This window comes from Peromyscus maniculatus, chromosome 1 (genome assembly GCF_049852395.1).
Source record: "Peromyscus maniculatus bairdii isolate BWxNUB_F1_BW_parent chromosome 1, HU_Pman_BW_mat_3.1, whole genome shotgun sequence".
Lineage (NCBI taxonomy): Eukaryota > Metazoa > Chordata > Mammalia > Rodentia > Cricetidae > Peromyscus > Peromyscus maniculatus.
This window is the reverse complement of record NC_134852.1, coordinates 175,653,766-175,674,714: the sequence shown is the minus strand read 5'-3', so window position 1 is coordinate 175,674,714 and position 20,949 is coordinate 175,653,766. Positions and strand designations below refer to the sequence as shown.

The following is a 20,949-nucleotide window of genomic DNA, read 5'->3' as shown; positions in this document are numbered from 1 at the left end:
AACAGAAAAGGTTTCTAATCAGTTCATATTTTTATAGACATACTTTCGAACTAAAAAATTTCCATGCCAAAAGTACAGAAAAATGAGTAAGAAAATTCATTTTATTTTTAAACAATGAAGTTTCACAACAAAACATTTTTGCTTTTAGCCAGGCAGTGGTGGTGCATGCCTTTAATCCCAGCACTTGGGAGACAGAGGAAGGCGGATCTCCGTGAGTTTGAGGCCAGCCTGGGCTACAGAGTGAGTTCCAGAAAGGCCCCAAAGCTACAAAGAGAAACCCTGTCTCAAAAAACCAAAAATAAGCCGGGCGGTGGTGGCGCACGCCTTTAATCCCAGCACTCGGGAGGCAGAGCCAGGTGGATCTCTGTGAGTTCGAGGCCAGCCTGGGCTACCAAGTGAGCTCCAGGAAAGGCACAAAGCTACGCAGAGAAACCCTGTCTCGAAAAAAACCAAAAAAAAAAAAAAAAAAAAAAAAAAAACCCAAAAATACTAACTAATTAAATAAATAAATATAAAAAATAAACAAAATTTGTTTTTAAATTACAGACCCCCCCAATAACCGAGATGCTTATTTAATAGTTTCATTCTGGCATCTCCCTCCCCTCAGCCTAACACCAGCACATGGCTTTCTGGGGCAAACCATGCCAACTGCTGGTAAGGAAGAAAATACAACTGAATGGTTTGTTAGAGCTGACTTATCATGCTAGCCAAAGTCAAGGTTACAGTCATGACACCTTAAACCCACTGAAGAACCCAACAATGTTCGTGACTGAGGAATGTTAGCAGCATAATGAGGACAAACTTCCTGACAGTAACTTCTCCAGGACACCGTGACAGCAGATGACACCACTGCATTTCAGTCACGTGAGCACTTAGATGAGATCTCAGAAAGGAATGCTTTCCAACACCAAGCATTTTCAGAGTCCTACTTGTATTCTGGTTGTCTTGGGTTCTCACCCTAAAAATGCTCCATGCATTTACGGTTTAGTCCATATACCAATCACCTCAGTTACCCTTATCTTCCTTTAAAATTTAATTTTAATCATCACAACCATCAGACCCCCAAATTTACTAGGAACACAAGCCCATGTATTATAGTTAAGTATCTAAATGCAATCTCCAAAATTGCTATAGATAACAGTAACAGCCAACGTTATTGAGCAATCAATTACTATGTGCAATGCACTGTAGTAGGGCTTGTATATGTGATCTCAGGAGCACTGAACTACGAATTCTATGAATCAGGTATAATTATTGCTCATGTTTTATGAATGTGAAAACTCAAACTTGGAAGGACTTGCTCCCATGGGCACTCAGGTAGCAAGTGCTCATTCTTAGAATCAAATGTAAGTAATGTGACTTTAGAATTCAAATTCTGAACAAAAATCAAATAGTAATGAATACTGAATACTGAACAGGGAGGGATACAAAACTGCCTATCAATCACACCTGTGAATCCATGTCTCTGGACTCTTAGGAAACTTAGTTAAGGCTAGTTTTCCCAGATGCAGATCCTTAATTGGACTTAGAGTGCCAGAAAGGATGAGCTCTTTCCTGTAACAAAAAGAAAAATAGGCATCAATTTTCTACTCAAGCATTTTTTATTGCTTTTAATAAAATCTCATGGTGAACCACGAAGAACTATTAGAGAATGGACAACAACAAAGAGAGGCTGAAAGAGAGTTCAGTCAGGAAAGTGTCCGCTGCCTGAGTGTGAGGGCTTGAGTTTGAGCCGCAGAGCCCACACAGAAACAGGCACTGCAGGGGTGTCTGCAATCTTGGTGCTGGGGACGGGAGGACTAGACTGTGGGCTCAGGGCTGCGCATCTCAAATCAGCACACTGACACCATCTGTAACTCAATAGATAAGCGAATCCTAAGGTCTTGTCCCAGAGACACTAAACTGGAGACAGTGTAAACCACATTACAGTTTAGAAACCACTGCACATACTTTAATATCATGCTGCAAAAGCCAGGGTCATTGGGAAGAGATCTCTCATCTGAGAAAAATGCCACCATAAAACTGGCCTATGGGCAAGTCTGGGGGGCTTTTTCTTGACTAATGATTGATATGGGAGGGCCCAGCCTACTGTCACTGTGCTACTCTTGGTCCCGAGTTATATAAGAAAGTGAGCTGAGCAAGCCATGGGGAAGCAGGCCAGTAAGTGGTGTTTTTCCATTTCTTCTGCTTCAGTTCCTGCCTCCAGGTTCCTTCCTTGAGCTCTTGCCCTGACTTCCCTCAGTGATGGACTGTGACCTGAGACTTCTAAGCTGAAATAAACCTTTTCCTCCCTGAGTTGATTTGAGTCATGGTGTTTTAGCCCAGCAATAAAAATCTAACGAAGACAATAGTCAACCATGGTTTGAACATGTTAAATGGAAAATTTCAGAAACAATTCCTAAATTTTAAATGACAAGTAGCTCTGAGCATCTGATGAACTCCCACGTTGCAGGATTTAGGATGCGACTCGTTTGTCCAGGGTATTCATGCTGTCTACAGTGAGCAGTCACTCAGCGGGTTTGAAGGCACAGGGAGGGGCCTTGGAACACATCTTCTTCCCAGGATAAGAAGACAGCACTGTAAGTATGCACTTTGCTGCTCGAATCATTGTAGCTTCTGCTTCCAGAAGTTCTCTCAGTTGGTCCCTGGCCCACTGCATTTTATTCTTAAAACCTCTTTCTTTACTTTCTTGCTCCCAGATGCTCCAGGCCCATTCTGTATATGCCTGCTTTGGGCTATGATTCAGCTATTTCTCCAGAAAGCCCAGTTCCTTTTACCAGGGACCGGATAGTTTCATACGGTTCCATCAGATATCTTAATTTTACAGATGTGCTAACTGAAGTTTGGAGAGGTGAAGGAACTTGCTCAGAGCGGCAGAGCCACTCTGAAGTTACCTAAATTCTTAAAATCACTTATAAATACAAAATCCAGTATAATGTGACCTTGTTTAAAACACATAAATTAAATAAAATGTGATTTAAATTATCTCTGATAAAGAATTGTAATTTTTATGACTCTATCCTGTGGGAAAATTTAAAATAATTCAGAACATTCAACAGACTTTACTTTTCCTATCAATCACATTCTGCTTTCCTTCAAGAGAATTTGTTTTAGTCTAATGAATAGCAGTTGATTTACGCTCACATGCCCATTTGGGTTATTTAACTGAAAAACAAAACAAAACAAAAAACCCTTCAATAGAAATGGCTCTTGTCTTAATTAATCAAATGTGATCCTTCTTTCAAGTCCTGCACATCAGACATTACAAGTGGCTGTCTCACAGCACCACACTGGTTGTGTGGCCTTAAACCTTACCCCATACCCTTCCCTGCACCCCAGTGTAGCCAAACTCTCAAGCAATGCCTAGTGCTCCAATCATCACACAAAATGCCTAAACTCCCCAAAAAGGGAAGAAAACACAAGCAGGCATCAAACAGCACACTGTAACTCAGCAGGTACGATCTACAGTTTAGGGGAAAATGCTTACAGGAAAAACATTATAAGGGGCATCGCACATGTGTTAGAACTGTCATGGAGATATTATGAAGAATTTGTATAAGAAACAAACTCAGGATGCTATGGACAAATGGTTTCTATTTGATCTCCAAGTAGCTAACAAGGTCACAGGGTTATAACTGTCTTCAGAAGTCTGGGCAAGCTTCATTTCACCACTGACGAAAACGACATACCTCACATTCCATGCGGTGGTGAAGTCTGGGTTGAGAAGTAGCAGGGTGCAGGTGACATCGATCAATTCTAAAACAAAGAGAGCCGTATTGAAAACACAGTCCTGCCTGTCAAAGCCTGCCTCCTTCAAAGGCCCTCGTCCACTCATCACAACCTGTATGCAGGTTGGATTAGCTTTAAATGTCAGACACACTTTTAGATCTCAGTGGTGTGACTGTTATCCCCAAGATTGTCTTCTATTTGTGATCTGTACAATTATTTTAAAAGTTAACAACTTTTTAATATGCCCATAAAGAATAATTCATCTTCCATTCTTTTAGTAGCTCTGGCAGTAATTTAATTTGCACTAAGAAATAATTTTGAAACCACCATTTAATTAATTCTACTAATGTCTCAAGCACTAACTATATGGAAGTTTTCAAAAGAGAGAACAGAAAAATCACCCACAATCCAATTTATGTTCTGCTGCAAAAAAAATCCCCCTTTTTCTACACATTTCACACAGGATAGCAATGATAAAAGTACAGTAATCATTTCTAAAGACTTACTCTTCTATTTTCTTAGGATGTATTTCCTAAAAGAGAATCTCCATGGCAAAACAATACAAAAGTCAAATGAGACTACTTGTACCTTGCCCTCTAAATGCACTGTGACTATTTTATACTTCCGAGAGTAATGTGACTGCTTATGTTCCAATTCTAACCTTATTATGATTATATTTTAAAACATCAATGTGATGGGTTAAAAGAAAAAAAACAACGCTCTACTATGTTTTATCTTACATGTTTATACCTTAAGTCATGTGATCACTGATCATTTTTGTTTACTGTTTTCAGTTCATTGAGGATATGCTATTCAAAGTTACTAGATTATTTATTCTTCGTGGTGGTCTTAACAACATGTTCATGGGTACAAATAAACTCCATAAACCTACTTTTAAAAGAACTAAATTGATCAAATCTGGACATTTTCTTGTTACTAAAATTGAAGAGAATTTTAGAATTGCTATTATCAATCTAGAGACATATTGCAAAAGTAGATAAAGGCCCCAGCTGTATTAAATACCAAGTGACTATAACACAGAAGTTGTCGACACACTTCCTTCCCGAGGCAATGTGGCACAGCCAGGAGGGAGCAGTACAACACTAAATGCTTTACTCACACTAGTTCACTACATTCTCAGTCAGGATCCGAGCCACTCTTGTTCAGCTTTACAGCAGGAAAAGGAAATTTAGAGGGTTTTTAAGATTATTTTTATTTTCTGTGTATGGATGCTTTGTCTATATTATATCTGTGAACCACTTGTGTGCCTGGCGTCTGCAGAGGCCAGAAGAGGTCACTAGATGCCCTGAAACTGAAGTTACAGACCATTGTGAGCTACCTTGTGGATGCAGGGTATCAAACCTGGGTCCCATGGAAAAGTAGCCTGTGCTCTTAACCACTGAGGCATCTCTTCAGCCCCGAGGCTCAGAGTTTTAACCAACTAGTATGTGACAAGGTATGTGACCTGATACTTTGGTCCTATCAGTTATACTGTGGTTGAAATGCCTGGCTATAGGGATAAATGAGGCATTTGAAGTACTCAGTACAAGATAAACTTCAAACATGAGAGCAAACACATAAGTATCTCATATCTACCCTTAAAAATGGTCAGGTTAACTATTGATTTTTCTATCACCACACAATCTTAGTAAAAAGATTAGCATTTGTTGGACCCTTATGATTCTTCTACTGATGATTTAAATATTCAAAAAGTGAGAAGCAGGAACTACACTCTGACTTGTGCCCCACATTTTCCCCACTGCAAGTTCCTATGTGCAAGCGTGCTGTGCATATAAAGAACAATCTAAGTCATATCCTTTTTTCTTTAATTTCTTAATAGTTTTTGGCACTAATTTAATGTTTGCCAAGGGAACTAATATAATATTCTATATCACTATTCACTTAATTCCATAAATGTTCTAAGTATCAACAATGAGCAAAGATTGAACAGGCTCAGGACTCAGAGCACAGGTGTAATTCTAATAAGACCCGATCTTACCCTTCATAAGGTTATCTTCTTGTTGGAAAAGGCAAACAGACAACACACACCACCGGGGGCCTTCCGAAGCAGCGGTGACTAATTCTTAAAGTGTCCCCATGGGGATTAGGAGTGCAGTGGTAAGGCACGGCAGAGGGTATGGGAAAGCCAAAGGAGAGTGATGTCACACCCAGCATGCTTTGAGACTGGGGGGCACAGCACAACTGCAGCACAGAGAGTCTGCAATGCTCTCAGTGAAACTGGCTAATTCCGGACCTGAGAAAACAGCCCTCAGGGCCCCAGCACGCACCATAGCGTAGGGGAGGTTATATGGGAGAGGGAAGCCGTGGAGTTCCTTGATGTCGGCAACTGCTCCAAAGGCTGTTCCACTGCCTAAGTAAACTGGCTCTCGGTCCCCATGGTTCTTTCTACAGGACAGAAAACGTAACACTGAGAGTTATGCCTGTTTGTATGTTTCCTGCAACTCTCCTCCCCTCCTCCCTCCAAGCGAGAGAGAAGCTCTGTGCAGCAGCACAGGCAGAACTCAGGAACACAGACAGTCAATGCGGAAGTGCCCACGCATCAGCGAGAGGCTGTGCAGGAAGGCCCATCAATGGAGTGCTTCCTTTGCCAGACAGCTGGCTGCTGCTGGGATCACAGCCCTGCATCGCCACTTCCTGGGAGTTCTGGGCAAAAGCAAACTGGTAAGGAACTCACTCAATCTCATTGTGCTTTAGTGTTTTCTCAATATAAATGCAGCTCACACAGAAGTGTTAAGTGATTAAAAGCATGAGGTATCAGGTTATCTAACATACAGTGAACACTGAATTCTAATGTTAATTTTCATTACCAAGTTTGCATCTCCTAGTCAGTTCCACAGGCACTACTACGAGTGGATGCCTAGCAGGAAGTGAAGAAATCTAAGATGAGCAGTGACCATCTAACAGCATCTAAGAATCTTGGGACTTAAAACACCAGCAGCCTTGACAGTCCTCAGTGGTGTCAAGTATTAAGTGCAACCAGGGTTTTCTCCTCCTCACAATCTTCTCATCTTTCCTCATTCAGAAGTCAAGTTCCGAGGCAAGAAGTGGGGGGAAAGTATAATGTAAGCAAACAGGAATGGGCCAATCGAGACAGAGAGAGAGGTTAAAAATGGAAGCGTCAGATAAGCAAGAAAATCTTGAAGTCTCAGTCAGTATTCCCTTTCAGGGAGAAGAAAGGAAGAACGAGATTAAGTAATTGAACCTCAGTCTGCTGATGCTCCGGCTTTTCAGGTCTGTCTTCCAGCAAAGCAGATGCTAACACACTTTTAGCAAATGCTTTGTCCTATACAGGAAGGATGAACCAAGCTCTAAAGATAAACACGTGTCAGTAACAGTTGATTGTAATGATTTCACCTCTCTAAATGTCACTGACTACAGACCATTTTCTCTACAGCCTCACCCAGAAGACATGAGCTACTCAATATCCTACGGACCCTTGAAATCAGACAGGTCTCTCTCGGAATACAAAACACATGCCCATAAATACATGCTTACTATACAGATTCCAATGTATGACTAATCCATCATCATCTCACAGGCAGAAAATTAATCTGGGCACATTATACACAGGAAGTAGCTAAATTACAGCTGGAACAAGAAAAGCACACACAGATACTCCTGAAGTCAGAGGCTGAGCGAATACACTTTCTTTGCTGTACTTCACTCTAGCAATAGTCCAGGTTTTACAACTATTCTGACAGAGAATGGTTTCTGTGCATCTAAAAATAAATAAATTCAAGATAGTACACTGGTTACTCTCCTTCCAAAATATACTCAAGTACCATATGAAGAACAGCTTAAGATCAAGCTATTTATTACAGTACACAGACCCTGAATGGTGGACTAAGCTAAGAATTCTTGCTAATCTGACAAGCAACACTTAATGGTACTGAGTAAGAGCCATAATCCTTGTTCTCAGTGACCCACAGTCTAGCAGGAAAAAAATGTTTAAATAACAAACTACAATATACTATGGTGAGTGACAACTAAGAAAGTCACCCAGATAAAGGACTCCCACAGAGTGCAGAGACCTGCTGCTTCCTGAAGCAGACAGAAAGGCTTCCCAGGGGATGAGTGTGAATTCAGCTTGCTAATGCTGACAACCAGGGACCAGGCCGATGATGACAATACAAAGTCAAAATAAGGGTGTAGCACACAATCAAGTCAGAGACTAGAACATAGTTGTTTCTAGAAAAAAAAAAAACAGTTTCAAATTAATGGCATTTTACTAAAAATTGTGGATTTATTTTTCCTTAGCAAGAGTCAGCTGCATTCTGAATGTTTTAGTTCATAAATCTGGCACAATATTTTTACATTAGCATTTTCAGACATCAAAGCAGATTTACTTCTTTTACTGACAGTACAGCCTATGACCTGAGTGGTCTGGGGCACTGCACTGAACTATGCTCCCTTTCCTACACTTTAGATTATCATAGCTCTCATCCAGGTGATCCAAGATAAAATCAAAACCTGCCTGTGTGTCCTGATAGCATCCCGTGGGGCTATCACGATGGAAAGCACGTGTATAAGATAGCAAAGTCTGCAGTATGGTGCCCACAAAGATTTGATGGCCACAGGACAGAGGTGAGTTGAGCTAGGTACACGAATGGGCAAAGTCTAATGCTATGAGACAACTTAGACTTGATCTTTAAAATTCTCACTGCTTCTTCTCCCGGAGACAGTTACTCTGTCCAGCTAGTATGCCTAGGTTAAGTCACACCTTTTACTCCGCACACCAGGGTAAAAACAATGCAGCTTCATTTGGAAAACATGACTTGGTGGAGTCCTATGGCTCTCTGAAGCCTATGCCGTGGTGACAGAATAAAAAAGGAGATCTAACAAAAGCCAAATCCCTTACAATTGTTTGAAGTATGTGCCCTAAAGTCAGGCCATGCCATTAACATCACACCAAGTTTAGGCAGCACTTTGAATTAGAAACATGTATAAGAGGACCAATGAAATGAAACAAGCCACAGGGAAAATAGAAACCACCTCTCACTAAAACTCAGACTATGTCATGGTCCACACAGGAAAAAGCACTACTAACCTATTTGGACAGCCTTTTAAGGACAATACTGAGAAGAATTCAAGGAAATCCGATGTGCTACAGCTGGCAACACACTTCTCTCCTCAAGAGGTTTTCTGGCACTCAACTTGAAACTTCTGAGCTAAAGGAAGCAGGTATTATTCACCTTTTATGCCCACAGTCCTCGGAGCAGCTTCTGGTAAGAGCAGCCCTGGGAAATGACTCCAGAAAAGACAATTAAAATTGCTTAGAAAATAAAGTCTGACTGAAAGCCACCCTCCGGGCACCCTGGGCACTTCTCAGATGCTGCTGATGAGGAAGGGAAAGGGTCTTACAAATGCAGAAGAGGCTTAGGTGAGCGCTACCCAGAAGTGAGTCCCAAGGTGAGCCTGAAAAGGCTAAGAAGAATGTGTGCAGCCAGGGCAGGATTTGAGGAACGCTGGGAAGAGACCAGGTGGGAAATTAGCGACTAGAGAACCAGGGAAGAAGCAAAGGCCAAGGTTTTTTCCTTCTTAGTTGTGACTTTCTCATTTTGGCACTGCGATTCAGAAGGCCTGATCTCAAGTGAGATTCAGTGGCTCAGCACAGCAGAACCACAGATGGGCCACACAGCAGCTCTAGAAGAGCACCTGGCCGAGCTCCTTGAACTGCTACAGAAACAAGTTCTGTCATCCGGACAATGCTAAGGGGTCAGAAATCAGTGGTTAATTTCTTCTTTTTTTAAATTATAGATAGGATGCTATCCTTAAACAAAATCTTACAAATGACCTCGGCATATGAACACGTAAATCTGCTGTGGCTGCAGCAGGTGGCTTGAATCCTGCCTGAGACACTTCCGTTATAATCACTGTGGTTCCAAACAGGAACACGAACGCTCAAGGCTAAGCTCTTCATTTGACAGAGGCTGAGCACCTGCTCAGGCAGTGCAGAGAAGAGCCAAAACCAGGGTCCAGGAATGCCGACCCCCGGGAAGAGCTCCTCCCTTGGAGGAGGACAAACTCATACTCACCGTCTTTGTTTAGCCATTGCTTTCTTGTTCTGTACAGAAGGAGCTTGTTGTGGACGTACGGCAGTAAGAACTTGACACACCAGCTCTCCACACCCAGCTTGTTCTCAACCAGGACTATAGGGCTCCGGTTATATCTTGCTTCGGGGCATGGGATCAGGCCAATCTCATCTCTAAAGATGTAAGACATAAAAATAAATTGAAGATAATACTGGCTTTTAATTTTTTCTAGTTCCTTAAAGCATTTAAAAAGCCTCGTATATTTATTTCTCTTAAGAATATAACTAAGAGGGTGGTGGGGATGCACACTTTTGATCCCAGCACTTTGGAGGCAGAGGCAGGCTTGATCTATAGAGTGAGATCCAGGACAGCCAGGTCTACACAGAGAAACCATGTCTTGGAAACAACAACAACAACAACAAAGTTTAATTCTAAGAGGGCGTGGTGGTATACAACTTGAATCCCAGCACTTGGGAGGCAGAGGCAGGTAGATCTCTGTGAGTTCCAGGCCAGCCTGGTCTACAGAGTGGGTTCCAGGACAGCTAGGGCTACACAGAGAAACCTTGCCTTGAAAAAATTAAAAGACAAAATATATATATAAAACTAAGCTCATTTACTGGAGTTGTAGCAACAAATGATTTTTTTTTTTTTTTTTTAAATGTGGTTTGTTGGAAACAATAAAGTACAGGGAAAACAGCACACTGCAATTCTCCTTGCTGGTAGGAGTGAAAATTCAGCTTCTTTAGATGACAATTTGAAGACACCTTGCAGCATTTAAAGCACAGACTCCAATCGTGCAGTTACCCCACCCTAAACACAACACTGCATCAAGACAGGAAACAACCCAAATGTTTTAACAGCATAATGCAGGTAAAGGAAGCACAGCTCAGTGGTGTGCTGTTAAGAAATGATGCAGGTCTGCACTTACTGTCTACCTGCCAAGAATATGGGAAGAAAGCAAAATGTATAATGAAAAGCCTTTTAAATAAATTCTTTATAATATATATAGATACTTTAAATTTTCCTTGGAAAGACACCACGACTTTTTTTTTTTTTTTTTTTTTTTTTTTTTGAGAAACAGAGGTAATGAGTGAGGAAGAATTTTTTTGAATTATTCCATTTTTTAAGAATGTAAACCAATGTGTGTTTATATTTGCCTACTATAATAATAAATGTGGAACAGAAACAAATTATTATTAAAGGCTAGCTTGTCTATGAAATTTTTGGCTCATTTTCCCTCTACATACTGCTGAGTTTTTTTTTAAAGTCATCCTTATGATAAAAATATCAAAATGCAAAATATATTTCAGAATATGATCAGCCAATCCACCTGAAGTTGAAAACCTGCATTAAAAATAGACTTGATTAATAAACAATGTGTGGAGTGTGACTTCATGGAGCAAATGAAACAAATATTTATAAAACCAACTCATATCTTTCATCTGCAAAAGTGGTTAAAATTCTTACCTACACAATTTCTTCACTAGGATGTCCTTTATTTCATGAGTAACGAGCACTCTGTGAGAGGGGCTGGGGAGATGGCTCAGAGGTTAAGAGTAACTGCCGATTTGCAGAGGACATGAGTGCAGTTCAGCAACCATGTCCGGCAGCTTATTCTGACCTGTAACTCCAGCTATTGGGGGGGGGGGGGGCGTTTAACACCTTCTTCTGCTCTTGGCTCTAACACTAACAGTAGAGAGTTAGAAAGATGATTCTGCAAGTGGAATGCATGAATTAGCACGAGGAGGAGTTGGGATTTCAGCACCCATGTACAAAGTCAGCTTTGACCACACTTGCCTGAAATCCCAGTGCTGCTGGGGGCAAAGACAAAAGGGTTCCAGGAATTCTGGCCAGTCATTTTTGCCAAAATAAAGTGCTAGGTTCAGTGAGAGACATTTTTTCACAAGAATAAGCTGAAAAATGGTAGGACCAAATAACCAATGCTCTTATCTGCCTTCTATGCTCCCACATCCAAAAACACATGCTTGTGTACCACACACACCACACACACACACACACACAGAGAGAGAGAGAGAGAGAGAGAGAGAGAGAGAGAGAGAGAGAGAGAGAGAGAGAGAGAGAGAGAGAGAAATTTGTTTAAAGCTATCTTTAAAATGTGCCTATTCATTTTTTAGAAAAAGATTGTGTGTGGTGGTGCCCCAGGAAGGACAAGGTACCAGATCCCCAGAGCTGGAGTACATACAGGTGGTTGTGAGCCATTGGATATGCCATGGATGCTGGTCACTGCACTGTCCTCTGCAGGAGCAGCACGTGCTTGTGACCACTGAGCCATCTTTCCATACCCAAATCTCTTTTTCACAGAAAAGAACAGGGTTGAAGATGCTGCTCGGTAGATAGAGTGCTTGCCTGGCATTCTTGAAGTTCCAGAGTTGACCCCAAGCACCACTCACATCTGCCCTGATAGCACAGGCCTGCAATCTCTGAACCTGAGAGGCAGAAGCAGGCCTGGCACAGGAGACAGAGGCAGGTGGATTGATCTCTGAGTTCAAGGCCGGGTCATCCTGGGTCATATAGCAAATCAGAACTATATGAGACACTGTCTCCCTTCCCCCACCAAAATAAATTTTAAAAATAAACAAAAAGTTGATCTTTAGAATGTGTGACATTGTCTTTTAAGTCCCTAGAATTATTTTGCCAAGAAGAAAGCTGTATAGGTATAAAAAAGGGACAAACCTGTTTAATAAGAGATTATAAGAAAGCCCTCTTCTGTTAAGTCACCACAAGTCAGAAGCACACACCTAAAACGATCCATCCAGAAAGACCTCTGCACTGGAGAGTTCAGAGGCAACCCACTCTCATGTGCCAATAAACAAGGCTACTAACATTTCTTCCAAAGTAATTATTGCTCCAGAAGACTTTGGGACCTACACCACAACACATTCAGTAGATTCAAAGGTCTCTTAATACTGATGTGCCACACTAGTGCTATCACCATATAAAAACAATTCACAGAATCTATGGTACAGTTTTAGTTTCTGACAATGCAAAAATGAATAAACAAAGTACCACAGACTTCTAAGAGTTTCTCTGTGAGGTGTCTATGTCTACAATAAAAGGTTACCACTTGGCTCTTCCTGTAACGAGAAGGAAGTTCTGTGAGGAAAATCCTGAAAGAACACCTCAAGTCAATATTCAGTTTTCTTTTTCTTTCTTTCTTTCTTTTTTTTTTTTTTTTTGGAGCTGAGGATCAAACCCAGGGCCTTGCATTTGCTAGGCAAGTGCTCTACCACTGAGCTAAATCCCCAACCCCTAATATTCAGTTTTCAAAGCATGCCTTTGCATCTGTACTTGGTCCTAACAACATGATCCATTTATGGCACTGTACACACAACTAGCCATGCCCAATCACTGGGCTATATATATGAACCTCTCATGTTTCCTGGTGCTCACATTTTGGCTATGTGAAGTTGAATAACCTAATGACAGAAAAATAACTCGTTCAATCCCAGCTCTTGAGAGGTAGAGGCAGGAGGATCTCTGTGACTTCAAGGCCAGCCTGATCTACATAGTGCATTCCAGGCCAACCAGGGCTAAACAGCAGTGAGACCCTGTCTCAAACAAACAAACAAACAAAAAATGAATAACCTAAAATTAGCAAAATCAAATGAAAAAGCCAACCCCTCAATTTAATTACTCAAGAGATTCTGTTCTGTGAGATCTAATAACTACTTATAACACTTCAAGGAATTTCAGGGCTAAAACCAAAAATGTTACATTAGCAAGAATAAAAGAATCCCAGCTTCCGGATATACTATTTGGGAGGAGGTTTTTTAAACTTCAATTCACAATGTTAAAAACAAGTTTTGCTCACTATGGTTGTACTAGATATAAAATATCCAAGTACTAATTTGGTACCTAAATTATAGGACAAAGCCATCTGCAGAATTTAAAAAAACACACTACTGTGGCTGGCTACACATCCAAGAAACTTTCAAAAAACAAAGAACCTTGGGGAAAGAGGTGCTCTAGGACTGAATTTGAACGGATGGTCATCCTTGCTCCTCAGTGACATTTACACAGCTTTCAAAGGTTATTCCAGGAGAATATTACCTCTGCTCTTTGTAACACAGTGAACTGAGAACAGCACAGGTCATCTAACATGCAACTTGAGCCTCGACAGACCTCACCCTCCCCATCTGTAAAAGTGCAGAACTGTATTTCATCTCCAGTAAAGAAAATGGGCAAGCATGTACTCAGCTTTCAAAGTATATACAGTGAAACTTGTAAAGAGAATGAAAGTCATAAGGATGCAAACCTTTGAAGAAAAAAGAAAAGAAAAGATGCAGTATTGAGAGACAACAGCTTCTTGATAGCAGCCCCGGCTAATTAGTCTCCCTTCTATCACCAATGGCCAGTGTGATGCATTAGGTCCTTTACCTCTGGACCGCTCATCTGAAATATAGGAATCTACTCTCTTCCTTGCTTGTTATGAAAACCAAAGGTGAATAATGTGGTAAACTAGGAAGTACTGGGCAAAGATAAAATTTATCAATTCATTTAACAGCCTGAGGTCATCCAATGTCAAGTTTCTTGGTTAGAGGGCAATAGAAAGCTGAGGTGGAAATGTTAATCCTTTGTCAAGTTATTTGACCCTAAGACAGAGTATTTTGTTACTGCTAAAAAATTATAGCATTTTCTTTAGAAAAATATGTGTTCCATAAGCTTCAGAACAATAGAATGCTTCAATTTAGGTTTCTGTATCTATTCTTTTAGATTACTGTCTAATTTTTTCAGGCAATTTAGAATTCTAAATCATTTTAAAACAAGCAGGAAGCTCATTCTTCTGTGTCTCCTTTTATCAGATGAGGTCCACTGAGCTTTAGGGGATTGCCTGAAGTCAACATTACTAGCAGCTATCTTAAGAATCTGGGTCTCCAGTTTAAGTTATAATCTCATACTCAAAATATAGAAAACTCAGGACAAATAAAAACTAAAAGCCTGTCTCCACTGCTACTCATGTTTGTGTATATGTCTTTTTGTCCTCCTCAAGTATTTTTAGAGAAAATGAGATCACATCGTACATAAACTTGACAAAACTTAGAAGTTAATATTTAAGATACCCTACATAATTGATATTTTAAATGCTTACAATGATTATAAGCATCAGATAATTTCCAATTATTCCTCCCAAAAAGTCTTTATGAATTTTTCCCCCATATTTTTAAGTTTCTAGAAATTTAGAGTCCTGTACTTAACCATTTGCTCAGGTAAATATTCTGCGCATGACCCAGGTCAGGGGCTTTCAAAGAAACCCAGACCTAGGGCAGCAAAAGTTTTAATCTTCTCACACAGATCCAACAAGGCTCAATGATTGGGTGCCTTGATGGAGAAACAACATGGAACGGACCAGCACCTTGACTTCAGATCCCACACAGCATAGTGTTCGGGTGTCTCACTGTACAGTAGAGACCCAATGGGGTTCAAGGTTTGTATCACATGGATGTCAACTCTGTTCCAATGTGTAGCAGCTTCTCTTGTCTATACGGTGCAGAAACAACTGTCATCTAGGGCTTTCCTTTATCTATGGCTTACTGTTCTGCTCACAAAAGCTGTGTCAAGCAAGTTCCCTTCTAGGCAGGATGCACTGACCCCAGTACTAAACAGGAACTCTGTAAAGTGTCACAATTAATCAGAAAGGGCCCAGATTCTGGAAATTTATAAATATCTTTATTGAATAGTTAGTTTTGTTTTATATGCTGCAATTATTTCTAGCATGACCAAAAAGGAAACAGTAAAATATCTACAGGAACTGACACTTGCATATTAATAATTAAAACTTGACTGGTACTGAAGATATTTCAGAGACCTCATTAATTTTCAAATTACTTTTTGTACCACTGAAACTACATTACTGACATTATTTCAAAAACAGGAATTGATGTTTGTGTATTACATGCCACATTCTGCGTTTACTCTATGCAATAATTTACAATAAAAATCTGCCTCGTTTTATATATGAGAGCCTTATCAAAGTATATTGGGTTTGCAAATAAAATGACAAGGTTCAACCCAGGACTCAAATTCTAAACAAAATTTTAAAAACTATACTATCACTTAAATGAGTAAACCACATGTATAAGACCACTGTATTCTGTGGTTTCATATTCCTCAACCTGCAGACAACTTTAAACTGTGTTTCATTATTACACCCTTACTTAACAATTTTCTGTGGGGCCTTCCTATTGATTAGAAGTGTATCATCACTTGTGTCTCTATTAAAAATGCTAGTCCCTCTGAAAGAACTATCTTGATCTTGTAATCCAAAGAAAGTCTCCTGGGTATCACTGTTCATAATGTCTTTCTTACCCTTGCTGCCTACTTTCATAAGCTGTGTGTTGATTGAAGTTCCATTAAGGATAGGAATTCTTTCTCAACTGTGCACTAATCTATATGCTTAGCACCCAGTACAGTTATCTCAAGACTAGCATTTTACCTGTCAAATGGGAGTGTTCTTTTCCTATACACATGAATGCAACAATTAGGCCAGATAGTGAAGGACTTCTATAACCAAATCTTTTCGATTAACTCATTCCTGTGGAATCTTTTCAACCACATCTTGCTGCTTTTGATCAATGTACTGCTCCCAGTTTCTTCTAACACTGAAGTCCCACTCAGACTTTGATGTTCATGTAAAAAGCTGCCTCAGCTAAGATACACTCGGCTTCCCTTCTCTTACAATACTGCTAACAAATCCTCACTAAGAACTATATTGTACGGTTAATTTACTGCTCAGGCAGGTTCAGTCTCAGGTCTCCACTAAACCCACACTACACAACATAGAACTCACTTCTTATATGATAATCAATCAAAAGTTCAGTTCTCACTAACATTAAGTACACTCCAAGTGTTCAATCATACACGTGGCTAATACAGCAGATGTAATTTAATCACACCAGAAATGTGGCTTCAGTACAAACGGTATTTTTGTACTTCTTCTTGTCCCTTATAGTGAATATGGTACCTATTGCTCCTCAAATAAATGTAGATGTTCAATAAAAAATACCAATTTGCTGGATAAAAAGAATATTAACATGATGGCCTAATTAGCCTGTACAGGAAACAGCTGTCTTCCACATTAAGGCACAGTCTATACCTCATGGTAATAGATATTCCTGGGTCAAACCACTAGTTGAAGGGAACCCAATAGGATTCCCAGTCTCCTACCAAACAGTATCTGCATTGTGTTTTTCACTTTGCGCAGTGTTCTGGCAAGGAGTGAAGGGACTGAGACTAAGTCTAGTGCTTTGAATTCTCATTAGCCCTACAAAATTGAGAAGATATTGAGCCTGGGGAAAACCAGTTTATATCTATAGAAACACCATTTCTAGCTCTTATTGAACCTTCGACTGCTTGAGGTAGATATTTCTACAGAAACAAAGTTAATATATTCAAGGGAGTAGATGTTAATAAATTGGCAATCTATCTCACATTGGAGAAAAAGGAAAAAAAAGGCAAATAATACAAAACTTATAATATTGGAGACTAACTTAAAGGCAGACGTCTTTTTTTTTTTTTTACTAGAAATACAGCGTTTTTTAGTCTAAAATGACTAGACTGAGCAAAGACATACCAGCACTTCGTCCCGACGTACAAGACATTTTAAAAGATAATAGCTAGAAGACATTTCTACTGTAGGGAATGTGTACTAAAATGCAGCTGCTGACAGATGCTAAATAATGAACTGAGCTATTTAAATGCTCAGTTTACATAACTGAGTGTCCAACTTAGCTCAAACTCTCAGATCTCAAATGACCCAAATACTTACAGATAATCCTAAGTTTTGATGGAGTATATATTCATGAGACTGCAGAGGTAAAACTATGAAGAGAGAAGCATCAAAGCCCTTTAAGAGTTTTGTTAAGTGTGATCCAGAAAAACAGGGACCTGTTCCATAATGCTCCATACTGCACCTGGATAACCTGCCTAACCCAGTATCCTAATCTTAAGTTTTACCTAATATATTTTTAGTCTACCTCAAAGATGAGAAACTAAAGTGATCACTCTATTAGACCTCTAACCTTTGCTACAATTTCTTTCAGAGGAAGAAAAAAAAAAAAAACCCACCCCATGATGAAAAATGAACCCTTCATTTGCCCAACTTTTTTTTTTAAGGAAGTGTCTTTGCACTGTGGCTGGAATTCTCAAAAAGGGCCTCAAAGACTGACACACAAGACATCAAAGCATTCTTTAAAAGGCCCAGCAGCCACTATGGCTACTGCCAGGAAATCACTCCAAACATTCATTCTGAAAAAAGTCAACAGTCAAAAGAGGACAGGAAGAAGACTTAGGATCTGTCAGAGCTGGCAGGTATGTTTTGAGGGCAGTAGTCTTTCATCTTTAATGAAGTACAGTTTTAAGGCCCAATTGCCACAAGGGAGCAGGCCATCCGAGGGCTTCTAAATTCTTTTATGAACACCACCTTGAAGAAAAAGAACGTTTTGTTAAAATGTAGGTTTGGACTTTCATGTAGTCGGAAAAGCTAAGGAGGCTGGAATCTTCTAAAATAATTCACGTGTCCTAGTTAAAAAAAAAGATAAGGAATATTAAATTTTAATTGTAAAGTCAAAGAGAAAATACAAAACTAGACTCCATGTTTGTTTCCCCCAGGGGAGGGGGGATGGGAAATAGGCTACACTCTTGCTTCTTTCTGATTCTTTTTATACTGATGTAGGCAACTCTTTTTGTAGCTTTCTTCTCATTCGTTGAAGGTAGAGTGCCGGAAAGAATAAAAATTTGAGAGTATCTTCCTAGAAAATAACAAGTAACTGGACAGGGAGGAGGAGGAGATATATGTTGTCAGCCCTTCAGCGAACTTATAGAGGGCAACAGTGCTGGGTAAGAAAGCCTGCCGTAAGGCGCTAGGCTGTAACTTCGGACGCACTTCTGATAAAAAGTATCCAGTTCGCTACAGCTTTATGAGAGATCCATCCAGGTCACCTTCAAAAATTGTTACATCCACTAGCGTTGCAATTTTGTGACAAGTGAGTGGAAAAGTCAAAAGCGGCCTCCCATCACCTCTAGGAACCCGAACGAGGGTGCGGAAAGACCGATGGGGTGGGTAACCCTCTACAGTCACACACGGGATGCACCCGAGAGCCGCCTCCCAGGCACCGGGACCCACAGCGGTGGCCCGCGGAGCAAGCGCACCCGGGCGGAGGGCGGCGGGGAGAAGAGTTGTCACAACTCCCAGGACGCGCCCGGCACGGCAGGAAACTCTACGCTCCGACGTGGCTCTCCGAGGTCGCTTCCCAACACTGGCCCGCCACGCGTCCCGGTAACGGCCAGCCGGCCCGGCGCGACCGTCCCTGCCGCGCTCCGCCTGTCGGAAGCGCGCGTGGGCCCCGAGCGGCAGCCGCGAGTGGACTAGAGCGCGGCACCGGCCCGCCCCCGACCACCCCGGCGGCGCAGGGCGCGCGACTCACATGTGCGGGTTCCTGCGGAAGGCGTTGGTGATGTCCTTCACCACCCTCTGCACCAGCACCGCCACCTCCTCGCTCGTCTCGGCCATGTTGGCGGCCGCCGCGATCCGGCGCGCCTCCGGGAGAACCCGAGCCGCCGGCGGGAGTTCCGCGGGGGCGCGCGCGCGCGCTGGCTCAGGCGCGCCCTCGCCGAGGCCGCCCGAGCACTTCCGGGTCAGGGAGGGCCGCATCGCTGCCGAGTTGGGCTCGCTCCCTTGCCTCCTTGGCTTTGCTTGAATTTTGGTTCGCTTGGCACGGAGGAAGGAGGGTCCCTCGCACCTTCCCGAGCAGGCTCGGGCCAGGTTGGCCTCTTCCCAGCGACCTCCAGAGGGCAAGACCATGCCAGCCCACCCCGGGAGGAGTTCTGTTGCTGACCTCCTTTTGCACCCCAGTGCCACTTTGTGTTTCTGAAATTTAAAGTAGCCCTTTTAATTAGAGCTTTGTAATTCATTAAGCAAAGATATAGAATGTAAAGGAAAAAAATTAACCTCCAGATCTAGCGGGGGTGGGGGGTGGGGTGGGGTTTAAAAAAAAAACAAAAACAAAAAACAAAACAAAAAAAACTTGCCTGTTGTTGATTTGCACAATGTTTGGTAATGGATTCGTTAATTTGGAGTATAAAAGAAAACAACAACCAAGACCCTGGCAATGTGTTCCTGATGTCTGTTGCCCCACAAATAATTTGTATAGGATCGCTCTGTTCCATGTGGACTTTAAAATAATTGTAATTAAATTTTTATATAGCAGGGTGTTTTGCTTTGGTTTGGTCTCTTCTGAGTGCAAAAATCTGACTCCTCCCACTGGTGGTGGTAGTTGTTCCTCTTCATCCTCCTCTTCCCCCTTCTGTTCTTTTTTTCTCCCATGCTTCAAGTTTATCATAAAAAAAAAATTGCCTGGCAAGATGGTGCACAGCTGTGACTGTGATCCCAGCACGTGGGAGGTGAAAACAGGAGGATGTGAAATTCAAGGTCATCTTTGACTGGCTAGGCTATATGAAACTTGGATCTCTAAAAGCCAAAAGTTTTACAAAGCAAACTATGGGTGGTCGTTGTCCTGGTCAAGAAACAAGGGAAAGCCTACAAAATTGTAGAAAGCAAGATGGACCTGTTGAAGACACCATAAAATCAACCTACCTTTGCTCTCTGACAAGTTCTAGGATGAAGCAGTAAAATGAAGGAGTATGTTAAGATCTCTGGGCCAAGAGTAAGTTCAAGAGGCCTATTGAAGAGTAGGATACCAGGGGGGGGGGGGGAGATGGCTCAGCAACTAAGAGAATTTGTTTCTAGCAATCACAACCACCTGTAACTCCAGATCCAGATCCTCTTCTGGCCTCTCTGGGAAGACACACACACACACACACTTTTTTTTTTTTTTTTTTTTTTTTTAGAAAATAATATGATGCAGTCCTCCAATAGCTTCAGATAAGTCTGCTTCTTCTCATCAGAACCATTGATCCTTCCCTTAGTGGCACTAGGGAATAGCCCTGACTTCGAAGAGCAGAGCTGAAGGAGCACACTGTGAAGCATTAATTTAATTAATCTTTATCAATAAAAAAATCAGGAGTCAAATATTGGGATAAGAACCTGAAAGATCAGAGAACCGGGAGCAGCTGCCAGTTTCTTCCTATCTCGTTTGTTCCTCAGTACAAAAGGACCAAGATCCTCTCTCAGTCCTGCCTTACCACTTCC

At 41.3% G+C, this 20,949-nt stretch overlaps 1 protein-coding gene across 1 annotated transcript in view; it reads right to left on the bottom strand.

Moving 5' to 3' along the window:
• Nucleotides 1-19,407, bottom strand: part of Ptar1 (protein prenyltransferase alpha subunit repeat containing 1) — a 31,949-nt gene extending 12,542 nt beyond the window's left edge. Inside the window, exons 1-4 of the mRNA XM_006985374.4 lie at nt 19,226-19,407; nt 9,786-9,955; nt 3,690-3,756; nt 1,450-1,554 (exon numbers count right to left, since the gene is read on the bottom strand). Of these exons, the coding sequence (XP_006985436.1) occupies nt 1,450-1,554; nt 3,690-3,756; nt 9,786-9,955; nt 19,226-19,311 (428 nt within the window). The 5' untranslated portion in view covers nt 19,312-19,407. The remainder of the gene's footprint in view (nt 1-1,449; nt 1,555-3,689; nt 3,757-9,785; nt 9,956-19,225) is intronic.
• Between the last annotated feature and the right edge of the window lie 1,542 nt (nt 19,408-20,949).